The sequence below is a fragment of the Mercenaria mercenaria genome, chromosome 2, assembly GCF_021730395.1.
Source record: "Mercenaria mercenaria strain notata chromosome 2, MADL_Memer_1, whole genome shotgun sequence".
Taxonomy (NCBI): domain Eukaryota; kingdom Metazoa; phylum Mollusca; class Bivalvia; order Venerida; family Veneridae; genus Mercenaria; species Mercenaria mercenaria.
In genome coordinates, this window is record NC_069362.1 from 88,635,642 (window position 1) to 88,655,516 (window position 19,875).

Genomic DNA, 19,875 nt, shown 5'->3' on the forward strand with positions numbered 1-19,875 from the left:
CAACTATTTTTCTATCGGCACAGGTGCCTTCTCAATTTAACTTCAATGTTAAGAGTTATGAAATGGTGTTTGTATTTAAAAGCAAAACAATAAGTATAGGTAATTAGCTATGCACAAGTTTTGCAGCGGAAATAGATAGTACGACTTTAGGAGCGCAATATTCTTCCGCTAAAGAACGATCGAGTGCATATTTACCGATGCAAAGATGATAACCTTTTTATTACATACTCATACACTATCATACTTAACTGCACTATAATTTTTTTTCAATAGTCTGAATAAGACTGACAATACTGAATTAAATAAAAAAGGTAAATGCCACGACACACATTCAATTACGCCATGCATCCGATATGAAAGTCAGGCGTCAGTGTATGTACCGATGTTTTCGGTGAAGACTTGTGTGCCCGGGCGGACGGGGGTTTGTTATGATAAGTACAGATGTGTCGCTGAACCTTTTCAGACTAGCTGTGCGTGAATGGCCCCTCTTTGTATCAAATCAAATTATACAAATTCGCGTTTAAAAGTTATTTGTGTATCACTAAGATATCTACGGAAGAGCATTAGTGCCAGGTGCGTTTTTTTTCATTTACTCCAAATTTCGTTTTAGTAACTCGAAATTTCGAATTTCGAGTTACTATCTAGCCCTTTTATCAGCAAAATTTGAACGTCCGCCGTCAGTCAAAGGCCAAAAATGTAATGGACGAGTTTTGACTCTTCAAAGTGGAATCATCTATATACACATCCATATAGTGTACCGAACATGTAGGGACTTGAACATATACTACAATACATCAATGTATGACCTACTATAGCATCTAAAGCTATTCCTGATTTCAAACTCTATCCAGGATATATATCCTCATTTACATGTATAATATATCCATGTGTTAGGGGCTCGAACTAGGTCGAAAACCTTCCAGAGATGGTCAAAATAGTGAAATATTCTAAGTTAGAATACTTCCCGGTCACCTTCTATGACCTCTCCTCAAAATCAAGGTCTGTCAAGGTACCCAATCTTGGTTAGACTCATAATTACACTTTCATTTAGGTATGTCAATATTTCATTGACATATGGACTCAAACTAGGTCGGAAACCTTCCAGATTTAAGCATGGTTTAGGTCTTCCTCCAACATAAAAGCTGAGAAGTCGCCTGTGTCGGTGCGACGTTACACCCAACAAAATCAATAAATAAAGAAACATAGAGATATTTTCTATGAGCAAACGCTGCCATATGACCCTGTAGGGCTACCCAATGACTACGCCAGGTACCTAATCTTGGCCAGGACCTATACATCAACGTAAACAATTGTAGTTAGTAACTCGAAATTTCAAGATTAGTAACTCGAAATTTCGACTTAGTAACTAGAAATTTCGAGTTAATAAATGACATACACCTGGCACTTATGCTCTTCCATAGGTATCAGTAATTTTGATAATAAAATTTAAATATGAATGTTATGTGAAATTGCTGATTTATTTTCAATTTAAAAGCATATTAAGGGAAGTAAAAACACCATGATCTATACCCTCAGAAACAGATGTTGTTTTCAATACCATCTCAAAATTCTAACACTGAAGTTGAGGGTGCCGGTGCCGATAAAAAATTTTGCCGAAGAGGGTTCCCGTGCCGTGTTTTGAGAGTCAAGATGGATCCTGTGAGGCAAAATTGCACCGACTGAGAGGGATCCCGTGCATCAACGAAATCGAAAGTAGAGCGTTTTTAGGTAGACATGATGAAAATATCCACATAAAGTGTGTTTACAAGTAGGATGGGATCAACGACTTCACATCCAAGGTACAAGATATTTGCTATATTTAAGAAAGTCGTATTTAAGTTTCATAAACACCGCACGATGTTCATTCAAGCCAGTACCCTCCGTCTACATTACATCTTCGTTTGGACTTGTGTGAACTGATAAAATAAATGTAACAATAAAAAAGCAATGGTATATAGCTGCGCCACTCCGTGGGTCATATGTTTTTATGCACAAAAATGTGTTTAGGACGAAAAATTTGATTGTCCGAGCTGACTGACGTTGGAGTTCATTGTTTAGCACAGAGAGTGTCCTGTGTGCGAACAGAGAGGGATCCGTTTTCTCATTTTCCACAGAGAGGGATCCGATATGGGTATACACCGTGTGAATGGTATATGGTGCCTTCAGATATTGTCATGGTTCATTTCTTTTGTGTATGTATTAATTCAGAACTGAAAAACATTCATTTCACTTTGTCTATATTTAACAATTTTATGACCACTGTTTTTCATCTCTTGTCTTCATACAAGTTTACACCTACGTCTTCTTTTCTTCTGCTTTTGACGAATTAAGCATGCTCGTATCGCTTCATAAAAAACTAGTTTTGTATTCTTGCCGGTCTTCGCAGAGCATTCTATATAATTCACTGCTTGGATTTCCTGTGCAAGGCTCCTACCCTGTAAACATACATAACGGGAGGCATGACTTTATTCTGCACGTTACCAAAAACGGCGCACAAAACATAATTCAGTCATTGCTAATGAGTAGTATAATGTAAATTTATTTAAAATTGGGACTGACACAAGTTACATTACATTTTGCCAAAATTCTTAATACTGGTAAACTAAAACAATATTGAAATATCAAAAATTGCATGTATCTTTACCTCAACAAAGGAAATGTCTTTCTTTAATGCATGTTCACGTTCTGTATTGTCGTCCCTTAAGTCCATTTTTGTTCCAATTAATACGATAGGCGTATCTGGACAATGATGTTTAACCTCTGGGTACCATTGAATTAATAGAAATGATATGTCTGTCCAAATTCACATTCAAATTATTTCTAACAGTTACGAAAGTGGATGTCAGATGCATTAGAAAAATATGATACTCCCAATTCAGTGTCACAAATCTTAAACTTGTCGTTTTATTTGATTTAGAAGTTCCTCGCTGACGTAATGCTTTCGTTCGCAAAACATGCAAACAGAATAGTCAAACAATGGCATGTATGTTATGTATGGTCCTTTCCCTTAAATATAATATTTATCCGCAACTTGAAATGCAAAAACTGTAAGTTATATGTTACGAAAAAGAAAGAGATGGTATTGCTCAGTGACAGCTTTCCATTAATCTTATATCTAGGATTTAAAACGATGCAAAATGTATTAAGAGTTACCTGCTGTTTAACGTTTTCATAACTGTCCCGTGTAACAAGGGAAAAACAGATCAGAAAAACATCCTGGAAGCAGACATAAACAAGTTTCGCTCTGTTTGAATGTTTGATGCCAATGTAATTACTTACACTGAACAATTAACATATAATATAACATTTCCTAATAACACGTATATAAAGATACCAGAGATATAGGACCTTATAATTTTTTCTTCAAATATATCTCATAACAAACGGGGAGAAAATACAAAGGTATCTGAATGCTACAATTTTATTTAACTTTCAGCTTTCATACATCTCATGTAAAATAGACTGATTGAATTACTACATCGGTATTATACATTGCGTTGAAAAAGACTTACCGTTTGTGGATAGGATAAGGGTCGCAACCTGTCATAATCATACTGGCCTGTAGTGTCCCATAAACTAAGGGAACAAACCCGTTCATCTACTTTGACGTTAAGTTGATAATTACTACACCTATAATTAAACAAATATTATTGTAATACTATCTGAAAGACAGTAAACTAGTTACATTTAAAATAGATAGAAAAGGTTACATTGAACAGGCAGAGAATAAATCAAACTGCGTTTTAGATATGAAATATTCTAGCAATTTTAGCTCAAACATTTCTTGAGAATGCATGAATTTACATCGTTTAATATATCACAAAGATATCACATGGAATTACTAGCTCAGTTACAAAGACATAAATGCGTTATTTTTAAACGATTAGTGGTACTGAAATCAACCTGACAATCTTTTTCAAATACTAATTAGGTTTAGCAACAGTACTCCACACCGCGGCGACATGACCATGTTTATAGATAGCATCACTTGACAATTCATCGATTATCATACTTATCAACATCATCGTCACTATTACTTGAAACATGATGATTTTTTATCTTATCTGAACATGACCACCAACCTGGTGCAAATTAATGCAGAAACGATGTCTGAATGTAAAGTCTAATCAAATTTACCATACAAATATGAAATTACTAACAAATTACTCAGCGTTTCGCCTTGTTTTATTCAGTACTATTGTAATAACGCACATATTAACAAATTACATGTTTCAGCCAAAACGAAAACCTCATTACTTGCTGTGTTCATATATTTCGAAATTTTAACCCTGAAAATATAAAATGCTTTACACAAAGAATTAGTACTGATTTTTAATTCACTATCGCTTGGAATGCTAAAATCTACTGTGTGGTCTCTACCCCACCTCCGCCAAATAAAAAGCGAAAGCAAATGAAGAATGTGTACTTACACTGTTGGTAAATATTCTCTTGGAAATGCTTCTGCGTACGACATTATTAGACACGTCTTTCCCACACACCTGAAACAGAAAACCATTTACGGTCACCTTGATCATACAGAGCACAAATATTTGTTTACATTTATTGATTTTTAAAGAGAATTCCTATAGTTTTTTTCCTTTCATAGAATTTTTTTAAATTCACATATATGATAGGAAAATTTGTGCTGAAAACAATGAACAAATAAAAACAATAGGTCACCAGGCTTGTTTTTGTGAAAAATTGTTTTGAACACACCCACTGTTGCTGAAACTGACAGCGATTTTTCAACATTTTCATAATTTTCTGCTTTTTTATAAATACCAACCAATATATACATCCAGGCAGCACAATACGGCTTTTTCTTTTTACAGATTTTATTATATACTTATTTGATATCATAGTCATATTTGTAATACTCTGTCCTTACAATAATGGGTACAAATGAAAAACAATATTGTTTCATATTTACTTTTGTGAACTTTTTTCAATGAAAAATACCCATAGTGAAGAATATTTTTTTTAATTTTGAAAAAAAACTCTTTCATAGAATTTTTTCTTTTTCTCCTTGTGTATAGATAATTGTATTGTGAGCATAAAAATGGCTAAAAATGTATGGGTCACCAGGCTAAATTTTATGTTAAGACCGCTAGAATACAACACCTGTTCGGACGGAAATGGCGCGAACCTGGCCAAATTGATAACATGTATGTCTGCTAAAAGTTAAAAAAAAGTTTTAAAAATTCTTAATTCTTTCTATAATTGAATACTAAATAATCTGAAAGGTGATATTGTCTTATCAGTACTAAGTCAATTATCTTACATTATATGAACAACACTGTCTTTGTACTAAAATGCGATGTGAAAACACAACCACAAAAATAGCAAGATACCTGTCAGGCATGATACTTGTCAATACAACATAAACCGGTATCAACATTTGATTACTGATATAACTTATCAAAAATGTTATTTCATTCAAAATTCCTCATATTTAAGATTGTCTGTAACATGTTTCAACAAATGTTGACTTCAGTCCAGTTTTCCATAGAAAGTGTCGGCTGCGCAGAAAGATGCGCATAAAAACTATAGGAATTCCCTTTAAACGTCCGTGGCGATCACTTTTTATCAGAACTTTTATCCGCCAAAACATGTATGTGAAAACATGTGTACCAAGTATTAACAATAAAACGGGTTAAAGCATGTATATTTAAAAGAACTAACCCATCTCCAACGACAACACATTTTTTGCCTTGCATTATAGTATTTTATTACCAGGTTACCAACAATTGTTTAAATGTTTAATTCTTATCAAAATTATATATACAGATGATAATAAAATGTCTAAATATAGACATCTAAAAATAAAGTTAAAATCTATGTCTAAATATATTCACTTCCTCTTTTTAAGTCGAATATGATACTTGTTTTTTCACCTTTATCGCTGGGGTTTTACATCTGCGGATGTCTCTAAAAAATTTTTTGTTCTTGTAGCATGTATAAATGTTGAGTTCTGCTCAACCCGGGGGCTAGAGGGGAGGGCGTGGGCGGTAGCATACATTTCAACTACTGTCCATGAACAGGCTCAATGAAACCGAGCCTGCAACAGTTTCGTTTCTGTCGTGTTGAGCGACCTGTGGAGTTTTCACTTTTTCTATTTTATTATCACAGCAGCGTTGTCTGTGCCGTGGTGCGGCCGTAAAAAGTCTCCCTGTACATTTAATCAGGGATGTTATATTTCGATGTTCTCAGATCGTTCAGCACGACTTTTATGTCGTGTTACTGGTACTGTTTAGTTTCCCAGCCTGAACATTTCGACCTGGGTAGTTCCAATACTCCCGCTTTCATAGCTTTGGTTATTGTATAATCACCCCTTGGATATGGTGAATAAGTGTACACTTGCTCTCTTCCTGACTAGGAAAACTTTGTGACAGTTACACATTCAGAGTACTCCGGGATTGACTGACAGCAATTTTCGCCTAACCAGGTAATATGATCTACCTTTTTTCCATTAATTTTAATCGATCAAAACTGAATTTCCGAATTTCTCTGTGTGTAGTATGAAGTATTTATCTGGCAGTATCAATGAGATATAACCGGACCTTTTAGCGAAGACAGCGAGCGTTTGTACAAATTTCAGCAATAATTTTAGAAGTTGCGAGAGGTATGTTATTTCCACACAGGCATTCGCTGTCAGTCAGTATCGACTCATTCCTTCTTAGATATTCAAACCAATGTATACACTTTACCGGTGCTCAAACAAATCCCATTTCATTTCATTTCATTTCAAAACTCAAAGTATGTGAAGATCTCTTTTTTACAGTCTCTACAAAAATCATTGCTGTACATGGAAACTTACGTTCGAACAATGTAAAGTATTATAATCATAGTCATTATATATAATTCACTTTATAAAAGATTTTATGCGGGAATTAGTCTTGTACAAATATTGCTAAATAAAGGGTAGAAATCAAATAGAAATAGCCTTAATTTCGAGACCGCATCTTCCCCGAAACGATGCCCTATAGTCTGTATTCAGACTCTATGTTTTGTCCACTGGAAATAACTCATTTAGGACCAAGTTTTCGCAGAGGATGTGATCATTTTACCAAATTTGGCGCCGATGAAATCCTGTTTTTGTGTTATTTAAACAAAAGATTACGATGGATCTGTTCAATTCGTTGCATTCAGATGAAGTGGTGCTTTTATTATCATATACACATAAAAAAATTTGCTAAAATGTTGTAAAACACTCGAAAAACGCGAAAACTTGCACATGAGGTGATATTGTTGACCAAACAATTACATGGGATGACCTCAGTTAAACATGAATGGCATGACTTTTACATATGATTTCGAAATGGAACTTCGCAGATTGTCTTTACGGAAGGTTTGCTGAGAATTGATTGTAAAATTTGCCGAAAATCAAATAATATTGTTCCCTTTATAGGTCATATAGCAGTTATTTGGTCATAAATACGCTTCCGTGGTGTAGTTGAAGTCCCTAATAAACAGATTCTATTTTGTTTTTCACTTTTAGCGCATTTTCGCGTACACCGGGGCCAAATATGTTTGTTTATTTGAAAAGGAAAATGAGTGGACCGCTTTCTGAAATGTTAGGGTACTTGACTTCAGTTGACTTGCATTTCACTGCATACTATTCAACACGCATTTTTCTTTCCGTTTTCTGGAAAATATGTATAAATGTCTTCTGGAAAATATATCTATGAAGGAATGAAACACTAGAAACTGTATCAAACTGAATCTGAAATTGCTGAATTTTAAATGAAACAAAGAACAATGTCTTTTATTGGTTTATAACTTTCCGATGAACAAAATATATGTTCTAAATACAGTTTTGCTGCGATTGTAAAAGTGACAGAGTAGAAAATTACGAAAATATTTATGTAAAGATGAACTAGTCGGTAACTAGTTGTCTTAGGTTGTCACCCATATCGGTACTTTTTCTACAGGAGTTTGCGTAACGCCACTCAAAAATCTGTATTATAATAAGAGCATATAGATTTACAATATCTTTGTTGTTTACAGAGTTTACTGATTTACTTTCGTGTATGAACCACGTTTACAATTACTTCTGCAACAAGAACCGTGACAAGAATAAATACATGCACGGACGCATTAGTCAGTAAACAATTTAACTTGCTACGAAACGTGCATGCACTCTGCATTTTTACATACGATCGGGTATTTATATAGCAAAACAAAATGTAGTTTTTAAAGTAAAATTTTCATGTTTTATATGTAGAACATATTTTACATCATAATTATATTAATCATAATCTAGGAAACTTTGACAAAAAAGATAAATAAATAAGACTAAAAGGGAGGGGCCGAAAAGCGGGGGACGAAATGACAATTTTTGAAATCGTCAAGGGATACGAAATGACAAAAATGGGACGAGTTGACTGTAAATCGTTTACGGGAGATCACTCCGTATCAGAGTGGCAAAACCTGCAGGTTTGTAGTCGAACTCTGCCGCAGTTTCACTACCGAGGGGATTCAGGTTTATGACATAAGCTATTTCCACAGGAGTCTTGCAACGGATTATACTGTCTAACAATACAACTCAGAGCACCTGTACACCCCTTAAGAAAATAATATCTTTTCCATTCAAAACCTGTGGAATTTTTCATCCAGCAATCAAAATTTACAGTTTTAATCAGCTGTTAAATGACCTTCACCCCAGATATTTACAGGTAGTAAAGGTGAAATCGATTCCGGCCTGTCGCCGGAAAAAGTTGGTCATTAAATTTGTTATTAGAAACTATTCGGCGAACGAAATAGTAATAACATGTATATATTTTTAAAGAAATAGATAAATACATATATTACTTATTTTAATAAAAACAAAAAAATATGTATTAACGTAGTGTGCAGTATACAGTATGTTCAGAAAATCAGCAGCAGCTTTCACTGAAAATTACAGTCTTGTACAGAAACACCTGACGGGTCTTCATTTTGACGTGCTAGAAAATGACATCACATAATACATGGAAAAGTCAAAGATTTGCAATATTGTTTACGTGCATTGTGATTTGTAGAAACTAGTCTGTGAGCTTACGTAAAATATGTTCGTTACACGGTTGCATAAAGGAGACTTCTGATTTTGATTATTAAAAATGCGAAACAAACAGAGTTGTTTTTATTCCTTTGCAAAAGTATCGCAAAATGACCAAATCGGCCGTGTAATTTTGTTTTTCCAAAGTACCAAAGTGCGCAATTTACCTTTGTTTTACTAGTAAAAAATCACATGTCTTTACTACAGTAGGTACTCAATAATGACAGGTAGGTTTTATTCATAAAATCATAATGTTGATATACTATCTCGATATTTCGACTTACTATCTCAAAATTTCGAATGATTTTACTCGATATTTTGGTTTACTAACTACCATTATGATGACGTAAATGCAAAAGTCATGGGAAAGATCAGGTACCATGGGTAACCCTACAAGTCATATTTTGTGCTCGGTCAGAGTTCACTGTTTCGGCTTTGATAAAGTTTGAACTGTTTTCAGTCTTGCTACCGTTTGAAACCAATATCGGATACCTGTAATATTTCTACATATACAGGTAAGGGAGTAAATAGAAGGTGATCGAAAAGTTTTCGAACGTAGAATATTTCATTATTTGACTTTGTCTGGAGCGTATTCGAGCCCCTACAACCAGAAGATATACCCATACTTTACATGGACATAAATATATACGTCTCTGCTACAGTTGTAAACGAAGATCCGTTTTCGGGAGAAGCTCTAGATGCCATGAAAGCTTATATATATGGATGTATGATAGGGTCATTTTAAGTGCATCTAGACACTATGTTATTCTTTAAACCTTGTTCGAGTACCATTATTATATATAAATGTGTGGGCAGACGTATCCACTTTATGTTTTTTTCCATCTAAAAGTCAGTAAAATGTCTTCCAAGCTCGGATATTGAGTTGAAGTAGCCCTAACAAACTTATTCATATTCGATAGACGGATGGACGTTCAAATTTTGAGGATATGGAGGCAAACTACTAAGTTGTAAGTTCGAGAGTCAAAATTTTGAGGCAGTAAAATTTCGAGATAGTTAAATATATCGCGACGCTCCTCTATTCTTTAGTGCTGTAGTAAAAAATTAAATGCAAGCTTCGGTTAAGTTATGGTAGCCAAGACTAGATCTACACGACAATGTTCTTTTGTTTTGCGATTTTTCTGCAAAACATAGAAAAAAATAACATGTCACCTTTATGCCACATTATCGTTTAAACAATTATCCATCGGAAAATTCAGAATCCATAAAGTACAAGGTACATTTATATTGTCCCAATCCGTGACTCTAATTACTAACCGTCACACCCCGCTAACAACTAACAGTCTGTCCACAGAGAGACAAGCAACGGCTATTAAAAATCGGCGTACTCGAGGTACTTCAGTCTTTCAAGACATGACTGTTAACTCAGTGATAATCTAGTGGCAAAAAGAAAAATAATACCGAATAGCAAATTGACTCTTGTGATACATATGTCACGTGGTGAACATTTCGCAATACCTGAAGAAATTCATCGACTGACCCAAATCTTTTTTACTTGTTTTTCGATGACGTTATACCATTATTTCGTCACTGTAGGCGCTTTTCATTCAGCGTCAGGTACCAGTGACGGATAGCAGTTATTGGAAAGCAGTGTAAACTTTTCAAAGTTCAAATTCTAAGTGCATTGCCGCAACTGAAATAGATCTAGATTTTCATATGGACTATAATTTATTAAAATTACTTGTATACACAAAACATTTAAACATTTTAGCGAAGAAATAAAATAGTTCTATATATTTTAATTTTTACTTGTCTGTTCTTTTATGAACGTCCCAGATAGCTTTTGACTCTAAGATCGAATATAATCAATAGCTGTATATTTTATGCAGAATAAGCATATATCTATTTTCAAAACAGATATATAACCTGCAGTAAATTAAAAGGTTTTATGCCTATGTGGGAATCACCAATGATTACGCGGGTTTTAAGACGTGGCTGAGTTGGAGGTCTACCAGACTGAAATGAAAGTAATATTTACATCACGAATTAGACTACATTTTACATGACTAAATGTCCCCAGAAAATAGTAACAGCATTAAAACATTGCATTATGAATATTTTGCCAATCACTCACTGGTACGATAATGACTCTGTCCATTTTATCATCCCATATCATATATTTTTAGTCTAGATTAACATTGAAATACGTAATGAGGTTCCAACCATATAAAGGTAGAGTCATGTATATGAAAACACAATTACCGGTCAGTAAAATGGTCTTTCTGTTAACAAGTATGACCTCAAAGTCATAGTAGATGACAACCCTATTGTACTAAATAAGAATTAGTAAAATTAGTTTGCCAGGGAGAATGCTACATTTCCGGCATATATTTTTTTTATCTCTGAAAGCATTGGTTATGAATAGTAGGATATTTTAGTATTGTTTGACATAATATATTGATTGTGTAGGGAAACATTTTTGGCACCTGCACTAATTATAGGTTATTAAACGACTTCTTCTCATGAATCACTTCGTGGATTGTCAAACCACTTTGTCTGTAGCATCTATGTAATATTTTCATCAGTATAAAAAATTCCACTTGGCCCCTTTCAGGGATAGCCTGAACAAAACAAATTTATAAACTCTTAATAACTTATGAACCATATAATAGCCCTTCACCAGACTCTCTTATACTTTTTCAACTGGTTCTGCTTGATCCCTTATAGGGACTGCTAGAGCTAAAAGTATTTATGAAAATTTAAAAAGCATTCTTACAGGAACCTGTTGATGGATCTCCACTGTACATGTAAGTTGTGTAATCCACAATTTATACATTAACAATAATATCAATCTGGACACCAAAAGGTTAAAACATATTAATGTTGGCTTTATATATTCATAGACAGTTTAGTTAGATTAAAGACAACATTTTGTAAAGCAGTTGTAACTTTCTAAAAAAAATATTTTCGAATTTGTTCAAAAGCCAGAAAATGCATCCTACAACTGATGCATTATGCTATGTGAATCTATGAAACCCCGAAAATCCCCTCTTGATTTATCAAACACTAATAATTTATATTATTTCTATATTTCCGAATATGATTAACTTTTCTATTGTATTGTATTCATTTTTAACTTCAACGACAAGTAAATAAAGTACCTATCCTATTCGATCAAAAGGAAGTAAATAATGTGTTCTATATTAAGACGTATATTTTAAGTTTATTTTTAGATGTCTATATTTAGACACGGTTAGTATTCAACTGTATATAAAGGTGATATGAAATAAATATTTAAACAATTGTGTGTAACTTTGTAATAAATAAAATGCAAGCTTTTCCTGTAAAATGTGTTGTTGTTGGAGATGGGTTAGTTATTCTAAATATATTTGTTTTATAACCCGTTTTATTGTAAATACTTGGTTTTAATAGACTAAGTATAAACACATGTTTTGCTATTCACGTTTAAAGAAAATCAACGGCTGTTATGATTGTAAAGAATCTTTATTCCGTGTACTTTTTCTCTTTAAGGTGTGTGGGAAAGACGTGTCTTCTAATGTCGTATACACAAGATGCATTTCCAGGAGAATATATACCAACAGTGTAAGTAGATATTCTTCGTTCACTTTTTTTACCGGGGGATGGGGGTGGTGGTTGGGGGGGGGGGGCGGGAGGGTGTAGACCACACAGTAGTTTTTAGCATTCCAAACGTTGGTGAATTAAAAAAAAAAACAGTATTAATTCTTTGTGTAAATCATTTCTTTCGGGGTTAAAATTTCGAAATTCTGAGATGCAAAGAAAATAAATGAACAGAGTAAGTAGTGTGGTTTTCCTTTTGGATATTTTAATATGTGCGTTATAGCAGTAGTATTAAATAAAACAAGGCGAAATGCTGATTAATTTGTTGATAATTTTATATTTGTGTGGAAAATAATGACTTAGACTTTATATTCAGACATCGTTGCTGCATTAATTAGCACCGTATTGTTGCTACAGTTTTGAGGAAATTGATAAAGTATAATTATACTTGTGAATAGTGAATCATACAAGGATGTTTTTAGGTTGGTGGTCATGTCCAGATAAGATCATAAATCATGATGTTTCAAGTAATAGTGACGATGATGTTGATAAGTATGATAACCAATGAATTGTCAAGTGATGCTATCTATAATCAAAGCCTTGAAATGTCTGATGGTTGCGGGGTTTTTAGTAGATTTATTTTCTGTTTAAATGCCAGTCTATGACTATACATGAATGAGAAACAAATACAAGTTTAATGTGCCTCATATCTGAGATGAACTCTGCCTGACCCAGCTTGTGATGTAACCATGAGCTGGAATATCTTATCATTGATAGATCTTATATAATCTAAATGGTCAGTGTGAGTGGATACAGGTTGAATAAAAACTGCTTGTTCATTGATAATTCATCGCATTGTTCATGAATGGGACTATTTTGTGTAGCCCATGAACATCCGTTGGATGTGATTTGGAATAAAATAAAGATGCTATGATTGTCAGAAATACACTTTAATTTTGGCAGCGGGATAAACCCGCAACCAAAAATGGTCATGTCGCCGCGGTGTGGAGTACTGTTGTTAAACCTAATTAGTATTTGAAATAGATTATCTGATTGATTTCTGAGACCAAAAATATGTTTAAAAATAACGCATTTATGTCTGTGTAACTGAGAGAGTAATTCCATGTGATATCTTTGTAATAAATTAAACGAAGTAAATTCATGCAATCTCAAGAAATGTTTGAGCTAAAATTGCTAGAATATTACATATGTAAACGCAGTTTGATTTCTCCTCTGCCTTTTCTGTCTATTTTAAATGTAACTAGTTTACTGTCTTTTAGATACAATAATATTTGTGTACTTATAGGTTTGATAGTTATCAAGCTAATGTCAAAGTAGATGGACAGGTTTGTTCCCTTAATTTATGGGACACTGCAGGCCAACATGATTATGACAGGTTGCGACCATTATCCTATCCACAAACGGTAAGTCTTTTCTACGCAATGTATAATACCAGTGTAGTAATTCAGATAAGATAAGTTGAAGCATTTGGATACCTTTGAACATTCTGTGTTTGTTATGAGATACTTTTGGCGCAAAAATTATAAGGTCCTTTTATATACATATTATTAGGAAATGTTATATGATATGATACCTTTTAACAGGTATACTTTACCTGCTGCTAAATTTTACTTTTTGTTACGACCAAATCAGATTCATAAATATTGAACTCGTATATATTCGCCGCATACAGTCAAGTAAACTGTAAGACCTTGTAATTTCGTAAATTTTAAAATCATATAAAATCAAATCGTGTGTTTTTACCCGAAGTCCGTAAACTTTTACAGCAGTAAAAATAACCCGTTATACGGTAATTGTCCAGTATAAGTAATTACATTGTGTCATTCATCCAAGTATAAACATTAAAGTGAGCTGAACTTGCTGATGTCTGATTCCAGGATGTTTTCCTGATCTGTTTTTCCCTTGTTGCACGGGACAGTTACGAAAACGCTAAACAGCAGGTAACTCTTAATACTTTTTAATTGTTCATTAAGCACTTTTAAATCCTAATTAGAAGATCATTGGAAAGCTGTCAATGAGCAATACCATCTCTTGCTCTTTTGTAACATATAACTTACAGATTTTGCATTTTAAGTTGCGTATAAATATGTGTAAGGGAAAGGACCATCCATAAACTACGTGCCATTGTTAGACCATTCTTTTTGCATGAATTACGTCAGCGCAAATCTTCTAAATGAAATAAAATGACAAGTTTTAGGTTTGAGACACTGAATTTGGAGTATTATGTTTTTCTAATACATCCTACAACCACTTTCGTAACTGTTAGAAATAATTTGAATGTGAATTAGGACAGACATATCATTTCTATTTAACTCAGTGGTATCCAGAGGTTAAACATCATTGTCCACACACGCCTATCGTATTAATTGGAACAAAAATGGACTTAAGGGACGACAATACAGAACGTGAACATGCATTAAAGAAAGACATTTCCTTTGTTGAGGTAAACATACATGAAATATTTGATATATAGATATTAGTTTACCAGTATTAAGGATTTTAAGATAATGTAATGTAACTTGTGTCAGTCCAAATTTTAAATAAATTTACATTATACTGCTCATTTGCAGTAACTGAATTATGTTTTGTGCGCCGTTTTTGGTAACATGCATATCATGTGTTTACAGGGTAGGAGCCTTGCACAGAAAATCCAAGCAGTGAATTATGTAGAATGCTCTGCGAAGACCGGAAAGAATACAAAACTAGTTTTTGATGAAGCGATACGAGCCTGTCTAATTCCTCAAAAGCAGAAGAAAAGAAGAAGTAGATGTAAACTTGTATGAAGACAAGAGATGAAAAACTGTGGTCATGAAATTGTTAAATATAGACAACTCGAAATGAATGTTTTTCAATTCTGTATTGATATATGAACAAGCGAAATGAATCATGCCAATAGCTGAAGGCACCATATACCATTCAGTTAATTCATATCAATAAATCATCTGTATAACTGTTTTCACGGCCTATCCGCATTTAATCTGCCGCTGGATGTGATAGTCCCGGCAATGTTGCACTGTGCAGAAGGCAGTTTGAAAGCAGCTTGATAGTCTTAACGTAGAGTATCGTAATATGTTACATATGCGATGACGTTATGGTTTTAAAGAATTACAACTTGACAAGAATTACTGGTCAATGTGAATCAGTGTAGTGTGGCTGACAATTAGCTGATCAGGAAAGAAATATAAATGACGTTTACACTAATATATGTTTTCTTTTTGAACTAGTGCGTTATAAATATGCAAGCACCATACTTCAACTGTGTCTCAAAAAGTTTTCATAGTTCAAAGGCTTTGTCTTCGGCCTGCTTCTTCCCGTTGTTTCGTCCGTCCTCTGTCCTGCTAGACACCAATACATAATTTGTTTATCACAATACATATTTTGTGGAATTGACTTTATTCTAACACAAAAAGGAACAGTCAATATAATATCTCAAAACCCCAGTATCATGTCGAGTTAACAAATACATGAAGAGTGTTGTCGTCTGCTTCAGATGATTTGAAGATAAGGCGTGAAAATTTAACTTCCGTTACATTGTTTATATCCCGTGCAAGTTGAAACCATTTCTTCTGAATTGGCTCTGGTAGAACTGTATCCCATGGATATTTCTCTTTCCATAGATCTTGAAGAAGAATCTTTGCACGTACCAAGACTGGATTTAGTAAACCAAGTGGATCGTATATTCTCGATGTGTATTGTAGAATAGCGCGTTTTGTCATATCCGGTATTACAGGAAGTTCCTTATTCGGGTAAGATATCTCGTCTGTGACGGTGAGCCAAAGCATGCCTAGAACCTTTGTAATCTCGCCGGTGTCAAGGACACCTTCTTCTGAAGCAGCTGATCTTACTTGTTGACTATTTGATGCTCAGGACCTCAGGTTAAATCCTCCGTTAAGCATCAAATCTCTTGTTTCTCGGAAAAACGTCAAAACTTCTTCTTCTGTTGAAAAAACTTGATATTATATTGTCCACATACAAGTCCCGTTTAAGAAATCTGCTGACCCAACTAGAAGCGTTGTTTTCTAGATGCTGCTTGAGTAATGTGGCATTTAAGATGAATGGTGAACACGTGGTACCGAAGAGTACGGATTTGAACCTGTATGTCGTGAATGGACTGTTTGGGTTACCTGGGTCACTCAACCACAGAAATCTGGTCATATCTGTATCTTCTTTATCCAGTTTTACATTAAGAAAAGCCTTTTCTATTTCCGTGGACACTGCATACTTGCCAAGTCGGAATCGAATCATGATATGTGAAAGGTCATTCAATGTGAGTGGGGTAGAGTCTAAACGGTTTCTGTGATGTTTCTTGGCAACTACAGTCATATACTATACGTATAGGCGTCGTGGCTGAATCCTTCTTCACTGCATGGTGTGGAATGTAGTGCATTCGATCGGGTTGTTGTTCATTCTCGTCCACTTTCTCTATAAAATTTCGCCTCTCTTGCTCTTGTATGATCTCTGAATATTCCTGAAAGATGTTCGGTTCTCGGCGGAGCCGTCTTACAAGGGATTCTGTCCTTCTCTTTGTCACTTCTACGTTTGTAGGGAGTGGGGCGTGGTCTTCTTTCCAGGACAGTTTTGCTTCATATTTTCCATCAATGAACTTAATACTGTTTTGTTGATATGTTTCTAGTTTACATACTTCTCTGTCGTCTTCGGGGCTGATTCCAATAGACTCTAGTTTCCAAAATTTTTCAATGTCTGTAGTCATCACGTTCAGTGCGAAGCAGGACTGAGTCATAACATTAGTAACTGAAACTGGACCCGAGAGTAAATATCCAACCCTCGAACTCACGGCTGTAGGACCATTTCTTCGAATTATCTTATTTCCCACTATTTTCCAAAAATAGTCAGCTCCTATTAGTAATGAAATCTCGAACTTGTCATCGTCTATAACGGGATGCGCTAACTCTAGGTGTCTGAGATACGGTAACGACGTTACGGACTGCGGAATATTACGTAGCGGAACGGCAATTACCGGAACGATCAAAACATTTAGAGGTATCTTGTCGCCGTCGTCGGTAAGTAAATATATTGTTGCCGTCTTCAGATGTCGTACTTTCTGAGATGAATCTCCAAACGCTGCCAGATTGACGACAGTGTTGTCACAAGGTTTGATATTTAGCTGATCTGCGAGTTTCTCCGATATAAATGAACACTGAGCCCCTTCATCAAATAAAATATTTGCTTGAGCGTTCTGATTTTCTGCGTAAACTTTGACGACTGCGGTTTTTAACAAAACTTCCGGTCTTGGGCTAAATGTGGAGTTGAATAAAGCGGCTGTTTGCTGACTTCCGGTACTACTTGCTGCGAAACTTGGCATTGGCTGATATCCGTTTCCGGTGTCTATTCTTGCTTCTGGTCCATTTTTACAAATACTAGTGTGGTGTTTGCCTTTACATTTCAAACATCTAAAGTTCGAACGGCATTCAGAAACTTGGTGGAATTTCAAACAGTTAAAACAGACACGTTTTTTCTTAATAATGTCTCTGCGACTGTTTACATCTGTGGCTTTTCCACAGTCGTTGGCATGGTGATTTTCACTACAATAAATGCACTGCTTTTGGTTGCGCGGAAAAATTGTTGATTTCTGTCTACTTCCATTTTTTCGACCTTTGTCGCGCGCTCGTGAAAAATGAGGCTGTTGCTGAATAGTCGTCTGCGATCTCAGAAGGTTTTCCGGCTTCCATGATATTCAGTTCGCGATATAACGCCTTTCGTAATTCGTCTAGCTGCCAATTGTCACTTCCATGTTCTCTCGCTAAATTCTTTCTAATTCCTGCTGGTAACTTGTCAGTTATCACTGGCACTAACAAAGTCCCATAGTTACTTTGACACTCGCCTAACGACTCCAAACCGCGAATGTAAGATTCTAATTTTTCTATATAATTTCTCAAGCCGTGCAATGTATAACCTGGAGCTGGGATATTCAATAACGTCTGCATGTATGTATGAACAATCTTGTGTTTTTGTCCGTACCTTTCTTTCAGTAGATCGATTGCTTGGATGTAATTCGCGTTTGTCAAAGCAAATCCTTGTATAGTTTGAGCTGCACTGCCCTCTAGCTGATTATTGAGGTAATTAATTTTTTGCACTTCACTGAGGTTAGGATTTAGATGAACTGTAGATTCATAAGCGTCCCAAAAACTCTGCCACTCAATAATATTACCACTTAATACCGGAAGTGTTAGTTTTGGAAGTCTCTGGTATTGTAAAAAATTTGCAAAAGAAGTCCCCGATTGTCTTTGTCCACTCTGCGCTTCCGTAGATTCCGTAGAAACAGCTGTCATGCGTGATCGACTGTCCTCTCCTAGCGCGTTCGCTGCATTGTTCGTGGTTTCGTCCTGTTGCGTCTCTTCACCGTCTGTTCTGCATTTCAAATTATTGCTGAATTCCTTTAAATGCTGTAATTTTACTTAAATGTCCAAACAAAATTCCTGAGCGCTCGCGATTTCCTCTTCGATTTCCGTCACTTCTGTTGCTTCTAAGATTTTATCGTTTAATGCCTTTACTGTCTCTAGTGTTTGCGATATTGCTTTGATTATTGTTTTGAACTGGATCCAATCGGAATTTTCCTTTGCCGTATCGATTTTCTGCAACTGACTCGTAATAACTCGGTAATGTCCTTCCCGTATCAAACGTAATTTCTCTGCCTTCATGTTTTTTTTCGTCACGGCACCAAAATGTGGAAAATAGGGTCGTATAACAATAGACGTGTTGTGTCCTTTACCAATCTATTTTCTGAAACCGTCAAACCAAAAATTAGACTTTTCCTTTAGATTTAATTGCCAATTGCAATATGTCAAAAATTTGATATGGTGTACTCGCAACAAAAATGATCAAATCAACGAACAACGTAATTATGTTTACAATTGTGGGGCTCGGATATTACTGCAAACATGTTTTACAATTATTGTAACTATAATATCTTATTACAATAGGAATTATCTGGAAGTTTGACACCCCTATTGAGTTCTTCTCCGGATTCTATTGCATATGCATTTTACAATTCTTTTGTTGTATAAGAAAATATTTTATTTTCTGTTCCATTTTCATATATAATATACAAATGTATTTTGGTTCTATTCAATTGCATACATGTATATGTAAACTAGCAAAGAAACCCTAATTTCATATATTTTTATTATGTGTTTATCTATGAGACTTTATTATATATGCATTCAATTGATATGACATTTGATTTCAGATCTGCCTCTTCGGACTGAGGCATTTCTCTCTCGTTGCATGATATAGAAAAAGATATCTTTCCTTATTTTGAA

At 34.7% G+C, this 19,875-nt stretch overlaps 3 protein-coding genes across 4 annotated transcripts; 1 reads left to right on the forward strand and 2 right to left on the reverse strand.

The window, feature by feature from the left end:
* Positions 1-318: 318 nt before the first annotated feature.
* Positions 319-5,724, reverse strand: LOC123562888 (ras-related C3 botulinum toxin substrate 2-like). Its single transcript, XM_053527149.1, has 6 exons — positions 5,683-5,724; positions 4,431-4,499; positions 3,513-3,630; positions 3,087-3,216; positions 2,645-2,793; positions 319-2,435 (listed from the first exon to the last, which is right to left on the reverse strand). Exons 1-6 carry the CDS (start codon positions 5,715-5,717, stop codon positions 2,280-2,282), a joined length of 657 nt encoding a protein of 218 aa, XP_053383124.1. The 5' UTR covers positions 5,718-5,724; the 3' UTR covers positions 319-2,279.
* A 6,551-nt stretch (positions 5,725-12,275) lies between these two features.
* Positions 12,276-19,737, forward strand: LOC123564533 (ras-related C3 botulinum toxin substrate 1-like). Of its 2 annotated transcripts, XM_045358186.2 has the most exons (6): positions 12,283-12,364; positions 12,527-12,598; positions 13,881-13,998; positions 14,473-14,535; positions 14,913-15,038; positions 15,223-19,737. In XM_045358186.2, the coding sequence occupies exons 1-6, from the start codon at positions 12,324-12,326 to the stop codon at positions 15,376-15,378; spliced, it is 576 nt and encodes a 191-aa protein (XP_045214121.2). In that variant the 5' UTR covers positions 12,283-12,323; the 3' UTR covers positions 15,379-19,737. The 2 variants fall into 2 exon arrangements, with proteins under 2 accessions (XP_045214122.2, XP_045214121.2); XM_045358187.2 differs by lacking the exon at positions 14,913-15,038 and having other exon boundaries at positions 12,276-12,364.
* LOC123562348 (uncharacterized) lies at positions 16,854-17,918 on the reverse strand. Its single transcript, XM_045354989.2, has one exon. It carries the CDS (start codon positions 17,916-17,918, stop codon positions 16,854-16,856), a length of 1,065 nt encoding a protein of 354 aa, XP_045210924.2.
* Positions 19,738-19,875: the final 138 nt, after the last annotated feature.

Bases quoted from the DNA above. Each gene is read 5' to 3' on its own strand.
- LOC123562348 (XM_045354989.2), bottom strand. From the start codon at position 17,918: ATGCCAAGTTTCGCAGCAAGTAGTACCGGAAGTCAGCAAACAGCCGCT.
- LOC123564533 (XM_045358186.2), top strand. From the start codon at position 12,324: ATGCAAGCTTTTCCTGTAAAATGTGTTGTTGTTGGAGATGG. The intron at 14,536-14,912 runs GTAACTCTTAAT...TATTTAACTCAG, and splicing joins ACGAAAACGCTAAACAGCAG to TGGTATCCAGAGGTTAAACA. The intron at 15,039-15,222 runs GTAAACATACAT...ATGTGTTTACAG, and splicing joins AAGACATTTCCTTTGTTGAG to GGTAGGAGCCTTGCACAGAA.
- LOC123562888 (XM_053527149.1), bottom strand. From the start codon at position 5,717: ATGCAAGGCAAAAAATGTGTTGTCGTTGGAGATGG. The intron at 3,217-3,512 runs GTAAGTCTTTTT...GTCTGCTTCCAG, and splicing joins CCTTATCCTATCCACAAACG to GATGTTTTTCTGATCTGTTT. The intron at 2,794-3,086 runs GCAATACCATCT...GAATTTGGACAG, and splicing joins TAATGGAAAGCTGTCACTGA to ACATATCATTTCTATTAATT.